Source organism: Sylvia atricapilla, chromosome 1 (genome assembly GCF_009819655.1).
Source record: "Sylvia atricapilla isolate bSylAtr1 chromosome 1, bSylAtr1.pri, whole genome shotgun sequence".
Lineage (NCBI taxonomy): Eukaryota > Metazoa > Chordata > Aves > Passeriformes > Sylviidae > Sylvia > Sylvia atricapilla.
Window position 1 is genome coordinate 28,675,908 of NC_089140.1, and position 21,894 is coordinate 28,697,801.

Here is a 21,894-nt window from a genome sequence, read left to right on the forward strand (position 1 = left end):
CAGATTAGTATAGTATCAACTTGTCTCTGCTATTATTCCAGACTCTTGGAATCACAGTATCCTACCAGATGTCCTCAAATTCATTTGCCTGTCAGTACATCACCAATTAGACCTAATGTCACAGTGACCTTGATTTTTCCTGGTACTGCAAACTCTTTCATAATCTTCTGTAGTGTAGATTGGGAATTCTGCTCTTTAGTGGCACACATTATTTTCATATGGATATTGTCACACTGATATGGATATTGACACACTGAAATAAGCATTTCATGACATGAAATAAGCATATTTACTCACCACAATTAAGAAGTTCTAAGAATACTCTGCATATACCATTCCTTAAACACACACTAGTCATTGCTGACTTAAACTGAATGGCACGTTCCAGATTATGAGGCAATAGAAAGACATTCAGTGATTTCTATCTCTCAAATCTGTGTGAAAGGTTTTATTGTAGTATACTCACTGTAATCTGACACCAAACACAGTGAAGTCCAGTCAAGCCTTGGTAACACTTTATAGTTTTGTGACATTTATCACATTTTGTTGGACAGTTTCCTTCTACCCAAAAATGGTGCATTACCTGCAAAAGAAAAACGTGGATATACACAGAGTTAAATTAACAGGTACATGGCAAAGACAATGCTAGACCCCAACTTACATCAGTATTCTTTTTAGACTTCACATATGTTTTGATGCAAGATGCGGGAGCTCTGGAGACACAGCGTTCATGGACCGTATACTTGCAAACTGAAAAAAAGACACACATTATTAGATGCTGAGGCAATGGTGTTTCTCACTACATTTCTGTGAAACAAATAACGTTACCAGCATGTCATCTCTAAATAATCAATCCAATCAGTCAATGAAAACTCAAACTAGACTGCTTTTCCCATGGAATACAAAAGGCCAATTAGAACAGGAAATATTATGCAAGTGAGAAATCCAAGAATGCACTATCATTGCATAACAGGAAATGCTTAATTTAATCAGACCTTACTAAATTTTTTCACAATAATTCCCAAATGACAAAATATTAAAGACAAATTGGTGACTGCCAAATGGTTTGTGCCATTTGCTAGTAGGAAGAAATTGTATTTACGAACTATAGGCATGAGGAGCAGCTGGCAAGTGCAAAAATAAAAGCCAATGAATTTACGTTTTTCCTACCATTGATTAGAAATCAGAAATGACTGATTAGCAATTTTTGAATAGCAGTTGTTTTCATGCATTCCATATAATCACCATAACTTTGACTCTTGTTTTACAAAATACTAACTCCTGAGAAGCTTTTTTTTTCCCCCTAATCTCCAATACGCTTTAGGTAACTGCTGTTGCTGACCAGGTCTGTAAAGAATCATGCTAGCTGCATTTGGAAACATACAGTGCAGGGTACAATGCAAAGCTCTCCTGACTTCAATGATAAAACTGTGCAAAGATGAGGAAATAATGCTACAGCTTATGCCTGCCTTGAATAGAGTCAACTATTAAAAACTGAGAATGAATTTCTCCCTGCATGGTATATGTCTCAGGCTTTTGACCTCGAGAGCAATAAGCACAAAGTAATTCTAAACACCTTGCTTGCACCTATTACACAAACCCAGTGGAGGTGCAGCCATTAATCAGACGAACTGCAGGGAGTAACATTGTTGATTGGACCATGGAGGGATGGTAAGGACCCCTGTGGTTCCCCCCTTTTCTTTTTTTTTCCTCCCACACAATCTAAAATGCAATAATGAAATCTATAGCAATGCTTTGAAAATATACTGGAGAAAAAGCTAAATAAAGAAATAGTGGAACAGTTTTGCAAGTAGACTCATGCCTCTTGCTGCATGAAGTAATTGAAAGGAGCATGTTCTTCGGATATTCTGAGATCATTGTTCTCACAAATAAATGCCAAGCACAATAATAAATACATTCTCAAAAAGACATATGCAGCAGAAAAAAATTACAGATCTGGCAAGGATGGTCCTTTTTGGGACAGTGTATGTAACTGGTCTACCCATTTCTGATAACTACTGAAGGTTATCAACACTGCAAAGGATTTACTCAATAGAACTCTCTTTCCAACATGTATGGGTCTTATTTCTTTACAATGTAAGTCTGACAAAAAAGAATATTAAAGAATGTAACATTTCAAGATCTAATTGTCAAATGAGTATTTTATGTATAAATTCCTGTTACTATCATCAGCATTAATTAATCTCAAGTTATGTAATTTCTATTTGTCTGAATTTTAATAAATACATTCTTCCCATTTCATAGTATGGTGAATGAAATTACATGATGTGAAAATGCATACAAGGATTTACACCTGAATTATATTTCAGAGAGGTTTGGGACCCCAGAGGAGAGAAGTGCTCAATTCAAAACCCTCATTCATTCAGACTAATCTCAAATTAAATCAATAGAACTGTACAGGCAGAAAGATCCTCATCAGCTGTGAGGGGCTATCTCATACACCAAAAACAGTGGAAGTCGGTTCCACTAAGAACCGATTATTTTACCAAAAAGAAAAGAAAAGATTATTTGGTACCATCATGAGAGAATACAGTTGTGTAGTAAAATGTCATTAATCTAAAGGACTACAGCATGACACAAATCAATTATCGGAACCATCTACAGACATATTCAAATCAGAAAATAGGTCTTCAAAAAAAAAGATTTATCATTAGAAAACACCACAAAAGAAAGATGTGGATCATCCATTTCTGGAAACTTTCAAATGGAGACAAGGTATCTTTCAGCAAGCCTTGGTTTCTCAAGAGACATGTTAAGTGGTCAAACATAGATTAAAAGATTATCAGAAAATACACAGATACAGCTCAATGAGGAATTGACAGTAGTAACCGCATCTAATACCCTAATGAAGGTCAAATTAGACGCAGTAGCTTTTCTAGGTTGCTTTTCTTAAAATCTATAATCAGCTAATGTGGAATGAGATAACTACAAAACAACTACACAGAACTTTAGAACTGTTACAGAAACTTGATTTCTGTTAAACTTCACAGTTAACAAAATAACAGTTCTGTGCAAAATTTGAATTAAAAAAAAACATGGAACTTAGAAGCTTTTCAAGTTGATACCTATTACACAAGTATTAATAAAAATGAAGAGTAACAAAAGTAAAAAGTTAAAACTTAAGCCTGATACTCTCTAATAAAAAAAAAAAATAGCAGTAAGAAAAAAGAGCAATAGATTCCAAAGGAACTGGGAGTGGTTATCTTTTAAAGCAGAAAACTCCCTCAAACAATACATTTTAAAGCCAAATATCCTGAAAAATTAAAAAAAAACCTTGGGCACTCAAGCAGACAAGAGGAGGGGGAGACACTACCGTGGTGGACGTGGTTTTGTAAGGGGAAGCTACTAGCTCTTTGTTATGCAGCAAGAACAACATTTGTAATAACAGACATGTAAGCAAACGGACACTGAAATGCTTATACTCACAAGAACAGCAGAGACCTTGCTTGCCTACTCCGATCAGCATGTTCAAACAAAGATTACAGTAGGCAGGCTTGTTGAAGTGTTTCAATCTCCATACATGCTGCCCATCATCTTTCACATTCTGCACAGGACATAAGAGAAACAGATTCATTTAATAAAATAAACAGTGAAATATACAAGTGCCAATAAAAATTGGAGATTGACTCAAGAACATAAAAGACAAGCTGTTACTTCATTTGAAGGCTCTGCACCAGATCACAGCATAATCATTCTAAATACACAGGCAATGACACAATAAAAAAATTCTTCAGAAGCTCATGGACATTCATGTGTTTTGAAAACAACTCAGAAAAGCCACCAGGCTGCTGTTACCACTGCAGCACGATATCAATGTATCTAGGCTGATATTAAATTACAACTAATATTAAAAAAAAAAAATCTAGAAAAATCCTAAAAATAATGGTGCTGCAGGTCAGAAGACAGAACTCCCCAAATCAAACAACAGAAAGTGTTTTCTAAAACCACACAGATATTCCTAACGACTGTCAGAATTAGTTACATAAATCAACATATGTGAAACAGGAAAAACCAACTACACCACAACAGCTATTCCCAGCCTTAATGAAGTTCATCTATACTGCCAATTATCTATTAAAACCCATGTATTTAAAGGTGAGATCATCTTAGACCTCTTCTCCAAAAAATTGAATTCTTTACATTTAAGGCCAAATTTTTCAGTCAGCTGTTGCAGATTTCCTTCATGAATAAACTGATCAACTCACTGGCACTTAGTACTTACAGGCCCACTGTAATTACGTGAAACTCTTAAAATATTATGTAATCATTTATTTTATGAAACTATGCTTTCTGTTGGATGATTCTCCTCTCCCTTCTAAACAGAATCATTCTGAGGCCTCTGTTTTTTGAAGGTTTACAAAATTATTTGCAGTTGGTACAGATGTTAAATTATTTCTCTAAGTTCCTGGCCTCCTGGCAATCAGGCTTTTTCTTTCTAAAATCATCAGAGATTTTGTTTCTAAAAAACCTAGATGAACCTAATGTAATATCACTCGATTAAAAAAAACCAAAACTCCTAATTTCTCTTTCACCAAACGTAACAACCAATGGAACACAGGCAGTTAATGTCCATCAGCTGCTTCCTTGTGTATTGCTGAAACTCTATTGTCTTCTTGGTCATGTCATTGCCAAAGAAGAAATTGCCATATAGTTAAAGGAAGTCACACCAATCTCTGTTTCTCAGAAACCACATCAACAGCTGGTTCCTATCCAGTTCTGATTTCTCACATCAACTACTATTACTTGTCATCATGTACATGCAATATTCCTGACTAGATCTTCAATAACATGATGAAGATCTATAATTTCATTGATGAGAATAATCAGTGTGTGTTGGTGAGCATGAATTTTAATAAAAATTTATTTGTCCTATATTAGCATATACTGTATGACTTATGTCCTTAAAAATCAGTATTGCTATGTTCTAGGAGTCAGAAGTTAATAAAAGTCAAATATGATGAAGACTTTGTCATCTTTGTGGGCAAAAAGAAAAATCTTGAAGTAAAATCAGCCCTCCAAGAAATTAAGAATGTTGGCTCAAAGCTGGGTCTAAGCCAGGACACAACTTTGAATATTTCCTACAAGTTACCTAGAAACAAAAAAAGCCTGGAGTCCATTATTTTTTATCTTCTCTAGTAAGATATCAGGATCAGAGCATAAGTAATAGCCTCCCCCAATATTACCAGCAGGAGTTCAAATGCCATCTCTGACAGCTGGGCAATGTCAGGGTCCCCTTTCTGCAGCAAAAGCACAGCAGATGCCTAATGTGGGATTCTCAGGCTGGCAAAGAGTGTGGAAGTTTTTCCAATTTCCCCTGAGAAGCAGAAATAGATTCTGCAGCTGTGAAGCACTAGAAGCCTGTCAAGCTCCTTCATGACTGGCAGCTGAAGAGGATGTATTCCATTAAACAGAGCTCTCTAACTTCTATTTTTCTTCCCATCTTACTACCATATTCCACACATTTTTGATGTATTGTTAAACTACAATATAGTATGTGAATTTCAAGCTTTTTACTCATTAAACCACCAAGATCATGCAAATCCTTCCGAGAAAAAACAGCAAACAGCAAACAATGTACACTTCAATTTTAATGTCACTCAGGTCATCAACACATACGGTCATGAACCACAAGCACCTAAAATCTGACCTGACCAGCCTTCCTTAGCAAAATACTTTATTTTATGAAAATTAACAGAAATTCAAATTTATGCATAAAATTACCCCTCTTCCACGTTAATTTTGTATTACTTTTTAATTTTATTTTTAAAGAATGACCATTATATCTGAATATGTCACTTCTTATTGAACAGAACATATGGTCTAACTTAGCTGGCATTTTCCTTATCAGAAAAACAAACAAGTCTTGATGTGGGTGTTCTGCCAATTAAAACACTTAGCTGTGTTACAGACTGCAACTGATGCAAATCCATTACATAAACACAATGCACTTTTGGAAAGGAGCAAATTAAATTTTTGCTCTTGTGCACTGCCAAAAATAAGCAATAAAGTGCTGCATATGATTATGCATGCACATAACTTTTAAAACACTGCCAAGAGGAAAAAAAAAGACATAATATGAAACAAAGCCCCTCAATGCAAGTCTTTAAGTATGAATAAAATCCACAATTCTGACACATCAGTGCATTTACTGACATTATCTCATTTGCTTCCATATCCTGAGAAAGAGTTTAAAAACAAATAGACATTAAGAAGATCTCAAAGCAGGGCAGGTACAGTAAAAATCTCTTCCTCATCTCATTGTACACATCACTGAAAATCAAGCCTCCATATGTCATTACCCAGGCTTTAAAACATAATGACAATAGTAACATTTATTTTGTTAACAACGGCTCTCTTAACTCACGGTCCTGACCCTGCTACCATGGATTTGATTGCCAAAACTACTGACCTTAAAAAGCAAGTCAACCATAAAAGAGCCAGCCTTAGAACTAGTGGAAAATTTTATGCTATCACAGACTTAAGCTACACATCCCTAACCTGGTTTAATATTAACTTATGTCTGCTTTTTAGATATTTGTGTATAAGGTTGACAAAGAGATCTTCAAGATTTTGAGAATTAAAAAGGGCAATTGAATTGCTGATAAATTTGATCCATCAAACAAGCCCTCTTAAAATAGCTACAGTGTCGAAAATACCAGAGTATTTATTTTTTCTAAGAGAAGAGTTAGTAACGAGCATCCAAGTGAGAAGGATGTTAAGAAGTAGCTGTAATTCTTTCACTGATTATTTTGATTCCCTTTATTTAAAAATACTTACTTGACTTGATCTGGACAATTTTATTACTGAATTTTAGGCATTGTTCAGTCAGTGGGAAGGTGAGAAGAGTTTCTGTTAAACTATGCCACAAACACAGCTTAAAACAAATATAGTTACATTCTACACTCCTTTGGTTGGCTCTCAGCAGAGAATTCATATCATGTTTTGTTTTGTTCAATTTCCTCTGGGAAGAAAGTGCTTTAAGTCTGTTCTTGGTCAAGTGAAGAGCGAGTAACCTGATCCCTGAGAAGTGAGGGGGTCCCCACTTCTAATTTCTGAGATACTCTGTGTGTGTTTGAGAAATCAAAACAGAACAAAAATCTCCACAGCATTAATCCATACACTCATTCAGAAACAGAAAAGGGAGCACAAGAGGGAAAATTAAATGGTTTTTAAAAGCTTCATAAACAGTCACAGTATGGAGTTTCCCTGTCCAAAATTCGTATACATCTGTCATCTGCAGAGACTTCGATGCTACAGAAATTAAATTGCAAATAATGGTAAATCTGTATACCTGCATGAAACACCGTTTATTTTACACCTTATACAACAGAAGGGGTTAGTTACTCCTGACTTTTCCTGGGCTTTTTCCAGCCTGGAGACAAAGGAACAGCGGACAGCGGCGGGGAAGGCGCTTGCGGCGCTCCCCTCAGGGCGGCGGGAGCCCTCTGCGGGCCCTGCCGCCAAAGCACACCGCAACACAGCTCCTCATCGCTTCCCGGGGGGCCCGCCGCCAGCCGGGAACCAGCGGGCACAAAGGGAGCGAGCCACGGCTTCCGGCGGCTCCAGTCTGCCCCCTGCGCCAATGGAAACAGCCCATGGCGCACCGGAGCTTCGGCCTTCCAAAAACCCACAGTGCAGAAAGGGCTCACAGAAATGTCACTCCGGACAATAAAAGGCCTGGCTGACCTTCCTCCTCGCTGAACAAAAGAAACAGAAGTCTATGAAACTGCCTAGGTCTTGAGCAGATCATGTTATGCTTCGGTCTGAAGGATTACTCGTGGCTCAGATCCCACTCAGGACCCGCACATGTTTGCAAGTCCCTACTCTGGTCCCATTTTAACACACAACTCAAAGAGTACGGCAACAATATGCAACATACACGAAAAGCAAGTGTGGACTCCCACTGAAACATTCCATCTGAATCAAAAGAGTTTGAAAGTTGCTTTTTTCATTATTTGAGTGCAATCGCATAACATTTGCTGCTTGAGGATCCAAAATAAAATTTTAAGAGTACATCCCTACAATTTAATTGAAACACAGTCTCAATTCAACACAAATATTTGCCCCATCAAAATTTAACTTGATTAAAAGATGAACTTGGTTGAAAGTTGAAAAATAGTGATTTAAAAGAAAGGCGTATTTGCCTTATTCCAAATTACTGATGACTTTATGAAGCATTTACTGGTTTTAAACTTCTCTCTCACCTTAGGGCAGCTGTAGAGCTACTGCACAGTAGCAGGTACAGTGCAACGCTGACATCTAGTGGCCAGTGGAGAGGAAATAAAACACTTCCTAAAATACAGGATTTCTTTAAACACCAGCACTTATGAAATTGCAGTTTATACTTCCTTTTTGTGCAATCACTGACAGAGGTGATAGCAATCATTTGTTACAGGAATAGTGACACCAAACATCTGGCATGCAATTATTTTAAAAGAGAAATCAAGTGCTTCTATCAGATCATGATGGAATAATACTGTACAATACCTACCAAAGAGCAGAGTACATGCTTATGGCTGACAAAACCACAAGAAGCCTTTTGTGTACAAATTACAAAAGAAATTTTAAGTGATGCTAGAAGAGTCAATGAGTTAACTCTCCACCTTCTCTTACAATGTTAATCTACTTAAATTAATGCAGAAGCAAATGAAAAGGTCAGAAACTTCAAAGGCTTCTACCATGGCGAAGTAGAATAGTCTAGTGGTCACTAATGTGCAATAGACCGCTTCTCAAAGAATCACGAATCCTGCAGGGATGTCTCTGTCCAATTTGTGTTTGGGTGGGAAACCAACTGCTGCCTTAAGATGTAAAAACGAATTTGGGAAGTTTATGAGGACTGTGAAAACTCCAGACTGAAGTCTGACACTAAGCAAAAAACTACCTCATACATTTATTATTAGAAATTAAACCACAAAAATAACAGTTTCCTGCATAGTTAACATTTTCTTTCTTCCAGAAATTCTCACTTTACTTGAGAGAATTTCTTGAAAAAAAATCCATGAAATTGGAACAAATAAACTTCAGAGTAGAATTATTTTGTCTTAACAACAAAGGTTTCAGTATATGCCATATAAGAATGCATTTAGACACTGCTAATTGGCAAAACGGGTAGTCATCCAATTACAAATGGGTTATACATGTACACAATTCCAAAATCTTTTCTTCTAAAATAAACTGCCAAATAGTACATGTATCTATCTCAGAACCCCTACTAATTAAGTTCTTACTTGAATTCCTTATTTTGTATGCTAATTGTTGTTTAAAACATTGACTGATTCCGAAAGCCACCAAAAAATCAAATATGTCCTTTCTATCCTGGAACATTCTCAGAGATAGAAATCTGTATTTCTAAAGTTTACCTTCACAACTACTCCAAAATCAGATCTTAGGAGGAAACAGAACATAAAGCCCAGCAAATAAAACAAACTGGATATTAAGGTTGATTTCCTAGGGAAATTAGACTTTTTATGCTCTTTGTCCTATTTTCATGACTCTAACTGCGCCACCAACTTTAAATTAGTTTAGTAACCTCAAATAAACTTGCAGGGCACTAGAAATTTCATGAAAGTCTAGGAAAAAGTGGATGGGGAAGCAGAGAGAGAGGAAAATTGAAATCAGCAGATTTCCTAGTTATTTCTGTGACTTGGTAACAGGCATCTGGAAAATGCTTGTAGTTACAGCCTACCACTCTTGTCTCTATCAGAAGAGGACTACTGATGAAGGCAGAGGGCAAAGGCCACAAATCTATTGTGAGAGGTTAGGCTATCTCAACCCCACTGCTCATAAACACTGCCTTGTTTATTCTTTTATTTTTAAATAATATAGTTGTATACGTCACTTAAATGCTCCTTCTTTTTAAATTATTCTGACTAAATCATCTAATACAGTAATAATATACATATGCAATAAAATTATTGAAATTTTATGCAATAAAATTAAATGCAATAAAATACTGTTTGAAAGGCTTTAAAATGTAATGTAGATCTTTTACATATTTGACCTTTCTCTATAGCTATTCAGGAAACTAAGGATTAAGTACAAACAATGTAGCTGAATTCTGAAAGTACTATGACAAATCTGCAGCTGAAATAATTATCATAGCTTCACTGATATTAGCATATCAAATTAGACCAGCTGAAAATCTTTTATCCTTTGTACAAGCTCTATACATAGTTAAGTACATTACAGTGTTAACAGACCCCAACCCAAACAAATATTGCACTCGTATCGTAATTTATTTAATAAACTATAGTGACAATTCTTTATGACTATCATACTAGACAAGCTCTGACTTGATCTCTTGGATTTAAAATTTTGTCACTGCCAGTCAGTACAGAACCAACACTTAAAAGAAGGTGACAGAATAGTTTGGTTGGTGGGTTTTTTGTTTGCAGGTTTTGTTTGGGGTTTTTTGTGGTTTTGCTTTGGTGTTTGGGGGGACGTGGGGAGGGAAGGGGGCAGTAGCTTATATCCCTTATTTTTACATACAAATCAGCTTGAGGAAAACCTCAAGATATTAGCATTTTTATTTTATTAGTGGGTCCAAAATATTTTTATCTTACTTTTCATTACTGTAAAAAGGAGAAAGATAGACACCCAGAAAGCAGAGTCCTGGGAAGCTAGGTTTGCAAAATCTAACAATGGCATGCAAAAAGAAATAAGAGCATCCCACTAATGGGATTGATGCACTGGAATGAAGAGCTTGGATAATACATTAGATGCTGCAAAACCATCAAATCATGCTATTAGTTTACACTAAATAACAGACAGGCATTAGAGTTTTATCTTTATTGATTTCACTTTTCAATGTCCTAAAATAAGATTTTATTTGGACTATGTACAAATGGAAGTAGTATATTTTTGCTGGTTTAATGAAAAATTTAAAATTTTTGCTTTTGTCTACGTATAATGTGACAGTTTAAAAAATTAAGCAGCTTCACATGTAAAAAGAAAAACAGGAGTTCTTTTAAAGAGCAGCATCTTGTCCTAGTGAATCACTAGCAAATTACTGGCAAATCAGCCCATACGTAGGTAACGGACTTTACATCAACTATGTTTATTGATAATTAAGTTATTTTGCACGCTATTATAATATTTTTTCCACGACTGTACATTTATTATTTAAATGCATCAAATACTAGGAATACTCTTGATGACAGAAACACTGACCCAAGCTAATAACAGGCTGCAGAATTTTTATCACAATTTATGCATTTTTAGTATTTTCTTAGTAAAGCTATGAGCAAGATAAATATCTAATAACTAGTAAAAATACTCAAAGGATAAATGTTTGATAACATAGCTTCTTTCTAACAGCTTTTGCTTTCATAGGAAAAATAAACTCTACAGAATGATCTGCATTAATTTATGCCATGATTCAGGAGTTTCAATTTAGAAAGAATGAAATGTAGATATTGAAGAATAGTTCCAGAACACCTATACTACCTGTCATAAAAGAAAAATCTGTCTTGAAATCACTATCAGTTATCTGCTATATTGCTTGCTTGAAGCATTTGCTGGCCTTGTTTATAGTAGTTCTGTGGAAATAATGGAATTCAGTCTGACAAGATCTGTTGTTTGATGACAGTAATTTGACATTTTTCTTACTTTGCTCAGATATAGATTAGGGAATTAGTACTACAGCGATCCAGACACATTGGAAGTTATCTTCAATTCAGATATATTACTTGTAATTTAATTAATTAGATTTTTCAAGACTTATCTTCCGTTCAATAAACTTGTTTATCACGTATCTCCCTGCACAAAGTATCAATCTGAGCATTCTTTGTGCAAATAAAATAGCATAGAGCAACCACAGCAGTCTAGATTGCACTAAATGGGGAAAATAAATATTAATAATTATTTTTAATATGTGAAAATTACTTAAGGAAGAGATTAAAAAGGCTTTCTTTCGAATAGCAGAAAAAACATTTGAAACCTATGCTTCAATAGAGGAGTTCAAATTAGCTCAAATATAGGACAGCAGTGGGCACTGACAACACGCCAATCTTCAAACAGCTGTGCTGAACTGATACAAAATTGATCATGTTACATTTGTATTACCTTAAAGTGAGGTTGTAAATGTAGAGAACATAAGCTCATCTTTCACAATACTCTATCCATTGGTGTAAGTGTTCCCCTTGAAATTGGTTCTTACTATACTTCACTCATGTAGTTACAGAGACAGAGAATCTTCACAAGGATGTATCACGACAGGGTAAGAGCCAGCAATAATTGCTGCAGAAGAAATTCCATCTGCACATATGAACAAAAACTCTTTCCCTTGAGAACAATTAACACAGGGAAAGTTTGCCCACAGAACTGGTAGAATCCACCTCACTCAATTACCCAGGCTTAACAAGGCCCCAGATAACTCAATCTGTGGTGCTGCCTTTAATTAGGGACTGGAACAGAAGATCCCCAGAAGTTCTTTCCAACTGGGATTGTTCTGTGACAGTACAGTTAGGCCACACAACCCAGTACCATGCTGAGAGGCACAGACACTACTCCAAGCCAGTTCTAACACACACGTGGGCAGTAAAACACACTTGAGATAATATTGCAGCTTAGAATTAACATGTTGTTAGCAGGGAAAATTATTCAGCTTTTTACAGCTTCCAGCTCCAGAGCCAGCTTATTAGGTGGTGCTTCAAACTTGCCAGTGTTCCTGTGGCACTGAAGACACATCTCGTTCTTTGCATATCACCCAGCTATAGTAAAGAGAGGTAAGGCAAGTCATTCTTTACACAGGCCACAGAGAAACTAACCTGAAGGCCACAGTCAACATCCAAGCAGAAACTTGATGCTACTATTTAACACTTACATTTTCTAACCCAAGAAGGACCAAGAGTGGGATTGTTGTCATTCCTCCTTGATCCATTCTTCTAGAGAAACAGTGCCATCATGATCATAGTCTATTTCTTCCATCATTTCATGAAGAATCTACAGTTTAATGAAAGATCTCATAAGTTCTAATTTATTATTACTATATTCTAAGACATGTGCAGATGTTGGGACATGTGCAGATCTCCAATTCTCTCATATAAAAATAAGAAAAATATTACTTGCATGGTAGCTATAGTCAAATGAGTATGGACAGTTCAAAAAATGAAGTGTCATACTCCTATATTTTGTTAACACCTAAATGCTCCAAACCAACTTGTGTTCTTTGTGCACTCACTCTAATGAAATTTTCAGAGACAACCAGTTATGTTATAGAAGTTAATATAACATTTATTGAACATTTCATAGATCAGATTTAAACATCAAAATACTGGTGAAAGTGCTAATTCACTTAGTGGAACGCAGGCCCTTAGTGGCCTACTGTAACATAGGCTATCCTTCTTTCTATCTTGCTCACCTATGAAGTACCAAGTGGATATGAAATATCACAAAACTATGACAGCTGTCTCTAAACCACATTAAAAGATTGTGATAAATGTATACTTACTGGACTTAATTCAGTAATATCCCATTCAAGATATTCTGCAACATGCATCATTTGAGCAATGATATTTTCCAGCTCCTAGAGATGAATGAAAAAAATTATATTTAATGCAAGGTTATAAAGAAAAATTCTACTGCAAGCAACTAATAATTCAACCATATTGCATTTAGTGACACTATTTCATCAACATCCCTGATGACATGTACTTTATGCTGGAAGCTGTATTCTCAGTGAATCTGCTTACTAGCAAAACATCTGCAAGGACTACAAAGCAATTCAGGGAGGTGAAATACAGCCCCACAATCAAAGTAATTGAAAGTAGTCACAGATTGTTCCTTCTAGTTAGATAGTTATCTTTCAAGCACCCATGTTTTCATTATCTGATTTCCACCCTGTGTGTGGTAAGATCATGTAATGATCTTTAAATTCCATCACTGTAACAAATTATTTGTTTGACAGCAATTGTATAAATCACAACTTTCTAATAGAAACAAGGCATAAAGTGGATTCTGTAAAACTACTACAGATTTATTTTCTTACCACTAGGGTACTGCAATTTCCCTTGATCACGTATCACTAGGGGCTTTTCTGTATTTATATATACACTTTTGCTTTGTAACATGCTCAAATGCTATCTAGGACCATTCTAAATTCTCGTTTGTATCCAGGCATCTAACTCAACTTGATATTGCCTAAAATGATGGTGCTGTTTTAAACTTTATAACCCATACATAATTTTGCTTCTCTATTTCCCTGCAACTAACGGGAATTATGTCTTCTTCCTTAAAAAATCCATCCTACGCTGTCTTGCTTCCATTAGATACAAAAAAAAGGTAGGAAAAGAAATCCAAAGAGAAAAAAAACCCAACCACTGCTAATAAAACGCTTGTTTCTGTTACCTATCAAAAAAACCAGTAACATCTTTTAAAATTAGTTCCATATCTCTGACTTTTCTTCAAACATTAGGTCGGGCTACTCCTCAAAACTTTGCCCTTAATATTTTTCCCCCATTCTTAATAATAACATGGAAGTCATGACATCTCTCCCCATAAATCCACTGTGTGACTCTCACACCTTTTAAATGAATCTTTACAAATGGTGCTTTCATGCACATCTTCCAGCAGCATACTAGAACTATTGGAATCATATTAATGTGTCCCCTACAGTAGTATCATTAAAATCAGAAGACTACAGAATGGGACTCCATGACAGCAATGTTAGCAACTGAAAATTTATATAGTTGTAGAAGCAGTAGTCCTCATTGGAAAACTCAAACATAACTTTTCAAATTAATCAGATTTTATCAACTATATTTTATATTGCTTCTAATATTCAGGATAAATATAAACTTGTTTGAATTAATGTGATTTTGTACAGTTTTTGGCCATGTTGACATATGGTTACAAGGCAATACACAAAAAACATTACCGAACTATCCCAGGTATCCATTTCCATCTGTATCATACAAGCGAAACATAACTGAAAAGAAAACAATGAGAGAAGGAAACTCAGTTAGAAAACACAACAAATACATCTCTTTTTCATAAAAGAAACCACTCTAAACCAAAACACAAAACAATTAAGCCTGACTTCCAAGGAAAGGACAAATGTTAACATTTTTGTTTAATGATCGGACTAGCTGTAGACCCACCAAACAAGTTGCATTATATGAGAGATTCACTCAGCAACTACCCTGCTACAGTGCCTCCAATGAGACATATTAGCCAGAGAGTGCACCTGCACCTTTTCCACACCATCACCATAACAGCTAATTTGGTCTGTGAATTTGATTTTGCTTCCCTCTAGAGATGATCTGTCTTCATGGCAAGTACACGTAAAAGGCCCTTCTCTGTGATCTCATCAAACACAGGATAACACACAACTGGTCACAAACGTTGATAAGCCTGCTTGAACAACAATGCTACTCCCTTGGCTGCAGTTATCACTATTCAATAGAGATACTGCTTTAGAAACTATTTTCTGACTAACTAAATGAAACACAGGATTAGTTTTCAAATATCTAATCATCAAAATCCAACAAAAACATTCATCACAAACTGCCAGCAACTTTTTCCAGGACCCTATTTGCTTCACCAATTTCAAAATGTATTCCCAACATTCTGGGGAACCACACAGACAAAAAGGTATATTTTGACAATACCCAGAAAAAATATATACTTTCGAAATTGTATCATGACTTGATCCCAGCTAAAAGAAATGGTACATGCACCATTACCAAGATATTTGGAAGCAGCAAAGCATAAAGCTTTCATAGGAATACTGTTAGAAGACTAAAAACAAAATCCAGAAATGTACAGATACCCCACTCTTTGTCCCTACTTTCAGGGAGAGTTTGTCAGAGCTCTGAAATCCAAACACCCACCATGCTCTTCAAAGGTGTCGGGGTTCTTTTCCCTACACCTGTTTATAGGGATGAAGAAGTCAGCCCACATAGAGGTAGTCCCAGGAAAATGTAAGCCTTCACAAACGGCAAAACACAAGTTGTCTGATCAGATGTCTCTGGAAACGTAACATACCTATTTAACGCTGAGGAATCCTATCACACTGCATCCATAGCAAATGCTGTAACAGTCCAATAAATTTCACGCACAAAGCTTACCATAATTTTCAGGAAACAATATAATGAGAAGTGAGAGGAAATTCTAAGCAATTAGAGAGTGAAGTTCAGAAAGAATTTAAACATTTTTGGACTTGGAGCAAAAATTTTATATTAAGTGTTATATGTATTGCCTTGTTTCACTTATATCCTTCTTGGGACTGAGTTGATAATCTAACTGTGAGGAAAAAAGATAAGCACTATACCTCTCTACCACTTCAGCAATTTTTGCCATATACCTTGCACAGCTCTGAAAAGCTATAATACAAATTGATGATATTTACAGTAGTCCTATTTCACACACAAAGGCCCATGATTCATTAGTTACAGATTAGGAAAACCTATAAAAATATCCTTCTTTCCCAAGAGTTACCATAGCAAAATGCTTCAGTGTAAAACAGCAGTTCATGCCAAAAGCCACCAGAGATGGGTACTGCCAGCTAGTACACCTTCCATCAAAGCTTCTCAGAGCTTGACAGCTAATATTGTCTGGCAAAGGTACCATTAGGCATTCACAGTTTCCATAGGAATGAATCACTGAATCACTGAATCAATGATAAATTAAAATCATTCGGCTCTCCTTCCTCCTTCTCTGTGATTCTTAAACACTAGCTGACATAATGTTTTACAGCAAGTTTTAGCATCTCTGTGACCTTTACCCACTCCAGAGCAGTAGTGCTTAAGACTTTTTTTTTCCTCTAACATGAATCAGTAGTTCTAATCAGTTGTTTAAAAGCAGAAATTAGCATAATTATAACTGTTTCACCTTTGTAGAAACAAAGTCTTTCCAATTACATATGTATAGGGTAGTAAAAAGGCTCAATCTGTGCTCTTGGCTAGATTATGAAAACTATGCTACTCGTGTGGCATGCAATCTCTTTTCTATTCATACACTCCTAAATATTCATGCTCTTGATTTACACACTCTAGGAGAAAAAAAATCCAATCAAGAACAAAATTATAAAAACAACCAAACAGAAATTCTGATGCAAACTACAGAGCCCAAGTCAAAATTTTTATAGTTCTTTTCCCATCCCCTTACCTGATTACACTGACTGGGCACTCAATTTCTATTTCTAGATGGCAATTTAACCTTAAAAGATTACTTACGTTCCCTCAATGTATCTCTGAGAGGAATGCTTGGAATTCTCTTATATTCAGGTCATACATAGATTATGAATAATAGATATGCTGAGCATACCAACCAGGTGGGTTCACACTATGCAAGACCTCTACACTCTTAATAGGTTAGAAAATCCGTTTACCTTCTGGAATATTTATAAATCTATGAAAATCTGTAGCTCATATATATTCAAAAATGAAACATTATTTTCTCTTAGTGTAGTTTATCCTCCAGCCTACATCAAATTTTAATTGAAAGCACCACTTTCACATTCTGCTTGTCCTGAATTAGGTATCCAAACACTCAGCTATGACTCATTTTTCTAATTTTTGTCATCTGAAAAAAATTAAAAACACTATTTGGAATTGGTATTAATATTGATGTTGGCAACTCCAGAAAACCATTTTTCTTTTTTCCCTTCATTGCTACAAGCTTATAATTTACATTACAGCCACAGATCTACTGCTTTCAAATTCAGAAAAAGAGTTAAATCATCCCATTAATTTATAATGAGAATTCAACTGAAATCAACAGAAAGTCGGCATACAATGGTGTAGCATAAGCTGAAATTTAGTACTAAAAAGCAAAAATATGTGGTATATTTCAACTCTGTATGATGAAAAAAGTAAACCATAAAACAACCATACCCAGACTTATATGTAGTAAATGCAATTGACATTGAATATACAAATATTTAAGTACCATACACACATTAGATCATGCTCTCTCACTCCTAATCATATAGAACACAGTCTTTTGCTCATGCAACTCCTATTGCAGGAAGTTCATAGAAAATCCCCACACTATAATTGTCTCTCCTCCTTTCCATTGTACCAGCTCCTGACACCAGGTGAGGCAATTGATCTCGATTTCATGCCATGGTTTGTGCATCGAGCTCCTCAGAGCTCTGGTAAGGCTTGCATAACTTGCTACCATGCAGCAGTTACTACACTGCAAGTTAAATTCAGATCTCAGGTTTTTTGTGCCTGTGTGTTCTGAATGCACATTCACATACGTGTTCTCATATTTTAACCATGTGATACCCATACAGTATTACCAAATTTGGCGGATATGCTGTGACTTTGCAGTGCAAAGTTGACACGTCACAAAACATCAAGATACTTCAGTGACATGTAGCCCTGTAATGAATTTCTTATTCTGGCAGAAGCAGACTACAGTTTGCACATTACCTTACTGAATATTTACTTTCCATAAGAGACTCTGATCCCACAGATCTTTTAATAGACCAGTTAGATACACTGAACCACATTTCATCTCAGTAAGGACTATATGATTGGTCTGTTTAGCCACGTGAAAAGCTGGCTTCTGAAAATTCCACAGTAAGAAAAGAGGTTTGTTTTTTTTTGGTGGTTTTTTTTTTTTTTTTTTTCTTTTTTTTTTTCTTTTTTTTTTTCCCCCCCTTCTATTCATAGATCAAACTCACAGGGTTTAGGGGTTGGTGTTTTTTTGTTTTTTTGGTTTTTTAATAAAAGGTAGTGGTTTTGCACTTTAATGACCCAGGTTGCTAATTCGAAACAAACAAACGAAACAACCAAAAAGTAATTTCTAACTTCCTGTGTCAAACTCTCCTTCGCAATAGTGATGCAGGCTTGGATTGCTCTTGGTGTTTCAGTATTTAGTAACAGTATAGAGCCAACAGCCTATATCAGCAACTATTTTTGCTTGAATTAGGATGTTTAATGCAGGTTATTCACCCCATCTATAGATCTCTAAGTATACTCAGTATACTTTGTTTTTCTCAGAACTGATACTAATCAGAGAGATGACAATGTAGAGAGCATTACTGTAACTACAGAATATAGATTCCTTATTCCCTATTATAGCAAATGCTGAATAGACCACATTTAGTTTGAAATCATAATTAGCAAGAATAAAAAAATCATTTCTGCAAAAAGGGTCACCTAGAACCATATTTTTAGGATCCATCTGCTCAAGACTGGTTCTTAAATTCAGAAACAGAGTATTTGATTACTTACAGAAATAAATATTTAAAATTAAAAAGGAACATACATTCTAGCTTGTCTTCAGGTCTTCCTCTTTCTAGCAGTGACAAATAGCAAACAATATCCTTCAGCTGTATCACGTCTGGTAAATGTGAGTTGGCAGGAGTAGGAGGCCTGGATGTAGAGGTACCCTTGTTAAGTCTCAGACCTGGAAATAACCCATAGCCTTTGTTAGTCTGAACATACAATATAAGCAGAGAATGAAAACATAACTCTTGCATGCATTCATCCTTTTTTATGTGACTCTCAGATTACTTCTTAATTTAAATAAAAAGTTTTAAACAGTTCATGTTCATAGTTTATCCAGCAAAGGTAAAATTAAAATAAACTATCCAAAAAAACCAAAACCCACCGAATTGTGGGAATGGCATAACCTTTTTTTAATTTGTGCTGATCTGATTTCATTTGACTACAAAACAGTTTTGTGAATACTTTTGTTCTCCCATACTAGATGCTAACTAAAAAGCAATCTCTGCCCAAATCTGCATCCACTTCCTTGTGCTAGTATAAGTGTCATCTGATTTCTAGACTGACAACTACACTAACTGAAGATGTTTTAGTGTCAGCGAGAACTCCTCTAATACCCAAGTGTATTGTTATCCCCAAAACACAGCCAGATGTGTGCCAGTGCAGCATGTATTTAAAACACAAAATCTCACTTACAGGCTACAGAGAAAATAAATTTGGGATTTAAATAACACCCATAATAATTGCTCAGATATTGTGATTATATAGCAGTTCCAGTGTACAACTTGGAATTAAAAGTTTAAAAATTGCCTAACTTTTGTTTCAGTACAACATTAGTATGACCAGTCTTGATGACATCACTGGAATCTGCAGGACCAAAATGAGGCAAAATGGGAAGGGCAGCAGAATACAGAGAAAGCAGTAAGAAAACTTTCTTTACAAGTTTGTTACATTTCTCACTGACTGAGAGGTATCCCCTCTCCCCTAAATTTAGTTTGAAAAACTTAATTGCAATTTGGATTCTCCTTCAAAAGCCTACATTTTAAAAGATATGCCTACATGTTATGAGATACACATGTTAAAACAATAAAATAAGGTAAAAAAGAGCAAGTTGACATGCAAAAATGTATCTTGCAATGAATTTCATTTTCATGGTTTCAGGCAAATAATAAACACTAAAAGTAAATATCAAATGAACAAAAATATTTAATCAGCCATTGTTCCATTTAATGAGCTTGCATGTCAGTTAAGTGTCATTAAAATGAGGATATTTTAATATTTTATTCAGTTAAGTGCTAGCTTTAATCACTCAGCTTACACAAATAGTTCATATTCCAGTCTTATGTAAATCATATTCCCAGAATAAAAAGGATTAGAAAACATGGGGTAACTCTTCTCAAAAACAGATTGTGCTAAATCCAAATGAAAAGAAATACAAATTTTGAGGTATCTTTTAACCTATCATCAGCTGCAAGGTACAGGTTAAATTATTACTTCTTAACCAGAGGTGGGAAGGTTTGGCTGCAATGTACTCACTTACAGATGACTTCCATTCCTGCTGCTTACCTGGCATCTGTTTCCATCTCTCTTCAGACACCTTAACTGAAAATACAGTTTATAAACAGACATGAGTGGACCAAAAGAGACTAGGTTAAAACAAGCACATACCTGACAGACTGATGAACCCTGCTACTTTCCTTGTCATTTTCTCTAGCTCTCACTTACCCTTCCATTTTCCAGAAGAATGTACAATATTTCTGACAAAGTTATTTTCCAGTAGAGTCAGCTTTTCTTTCACTATTGGTAACATTTAAAAATTACTAGATGCCCAAAAACAAGTGTTTCCATAGTTTCCATTTGCACATTAAAATGTACCAATGCACAGTTTTTCCTTTTAAAAGTTACAAATTATCGGGATGTAAGGTTTAGTAAAAACTATGAAATTGAATTACAATATACATATATATATATATACATACAATATAAATACAAACCCAGTATATTTTCAAGCCTGAAGAATTCTTGCATGAGGTGACTGAACTGCCTCTCTGAACATAGTTTGGACCTAACTATTTATCAACCAGTCGTTCTGGTATTACACTAAAAACACATGGAAGCTTCTGTAACTGGTACATTATATTATTTCTAAAGTCCTTAGTAACAGAAAAAGATAAAAAACTCATGACAAATTTGGAAAAGTTAGTGTAGGAGAAAAAGGAGGCAATATTAGAGTAAAAAACTTAACAGACAGTTTAAACAATAATAACAGCACCATCCTTAATAATAATGTTATAATAATCATTACTATAATTTTGCCACACATAGGAATAAAATGCATCAAACAGAACTACAGTTAAAGTGAAGAAGCTGAGTACAGCCTATACAAGGCAGAATTTAGCTGTGTCCTCTGAAATCAAAATCACTTTTAGTGCTATACTAACACCCACCCAGCATTTGAAGTATCAGTAGCTGCTAAGTATGTAGGATTAATATCAACAGAAGCACACCTAGACAGGTAACAGAAACAGCAGCAACTGGCACAGAAATGGCTGAACACCAGCAGCTGCCTTCCACATAAAGGCTGAAGGTTTTAAGTGTTTATACAGGAGAGTAGCCAACAAGATCATGTAACCATAACAATATGATTAGCATTAACATGACAAAGAATGTCCACTTGGTGTCTCAGCTGCATCAC

General features: G+C 35.4%; 1 protein-coding gene across 1 annotated transcript in view; it reads right to left on the reverse strand.

Moving 5' to 3' along the window:
• Positions 1 to 21,894, reverse strand: part of DGKB (diacylglycerol kinase beta) — a 328,399-nt gene that overhangs the window by 227,168 nt on the left and 79,337 nt on the right. The window contains 9 exon segments of the mRNA XM_066318191.1: positions 467 to 583; positions 662 to 750; positions 3,448 to 3,565; positions 12,845 to 12,897; positions 12,900 to 12,963; positions 13,472 to 13,546; positions 14,892 to 14,947; positions 19,240 to 19,380; positions 20,766 to 20,801. Of these exon segments, the coding sequence (XP_066174288.1) occupies positions 467 to 583; positions 662 to 750; positions 3,448 to 3,565; positions 12,845 to 12,897; positions 12,900 to 12,963; positions 13,472 to 13,546; positions 14,892 to 14,947; positions 19,240 to 19,380; positions 20,766 to 20,801 (749 nt within the window).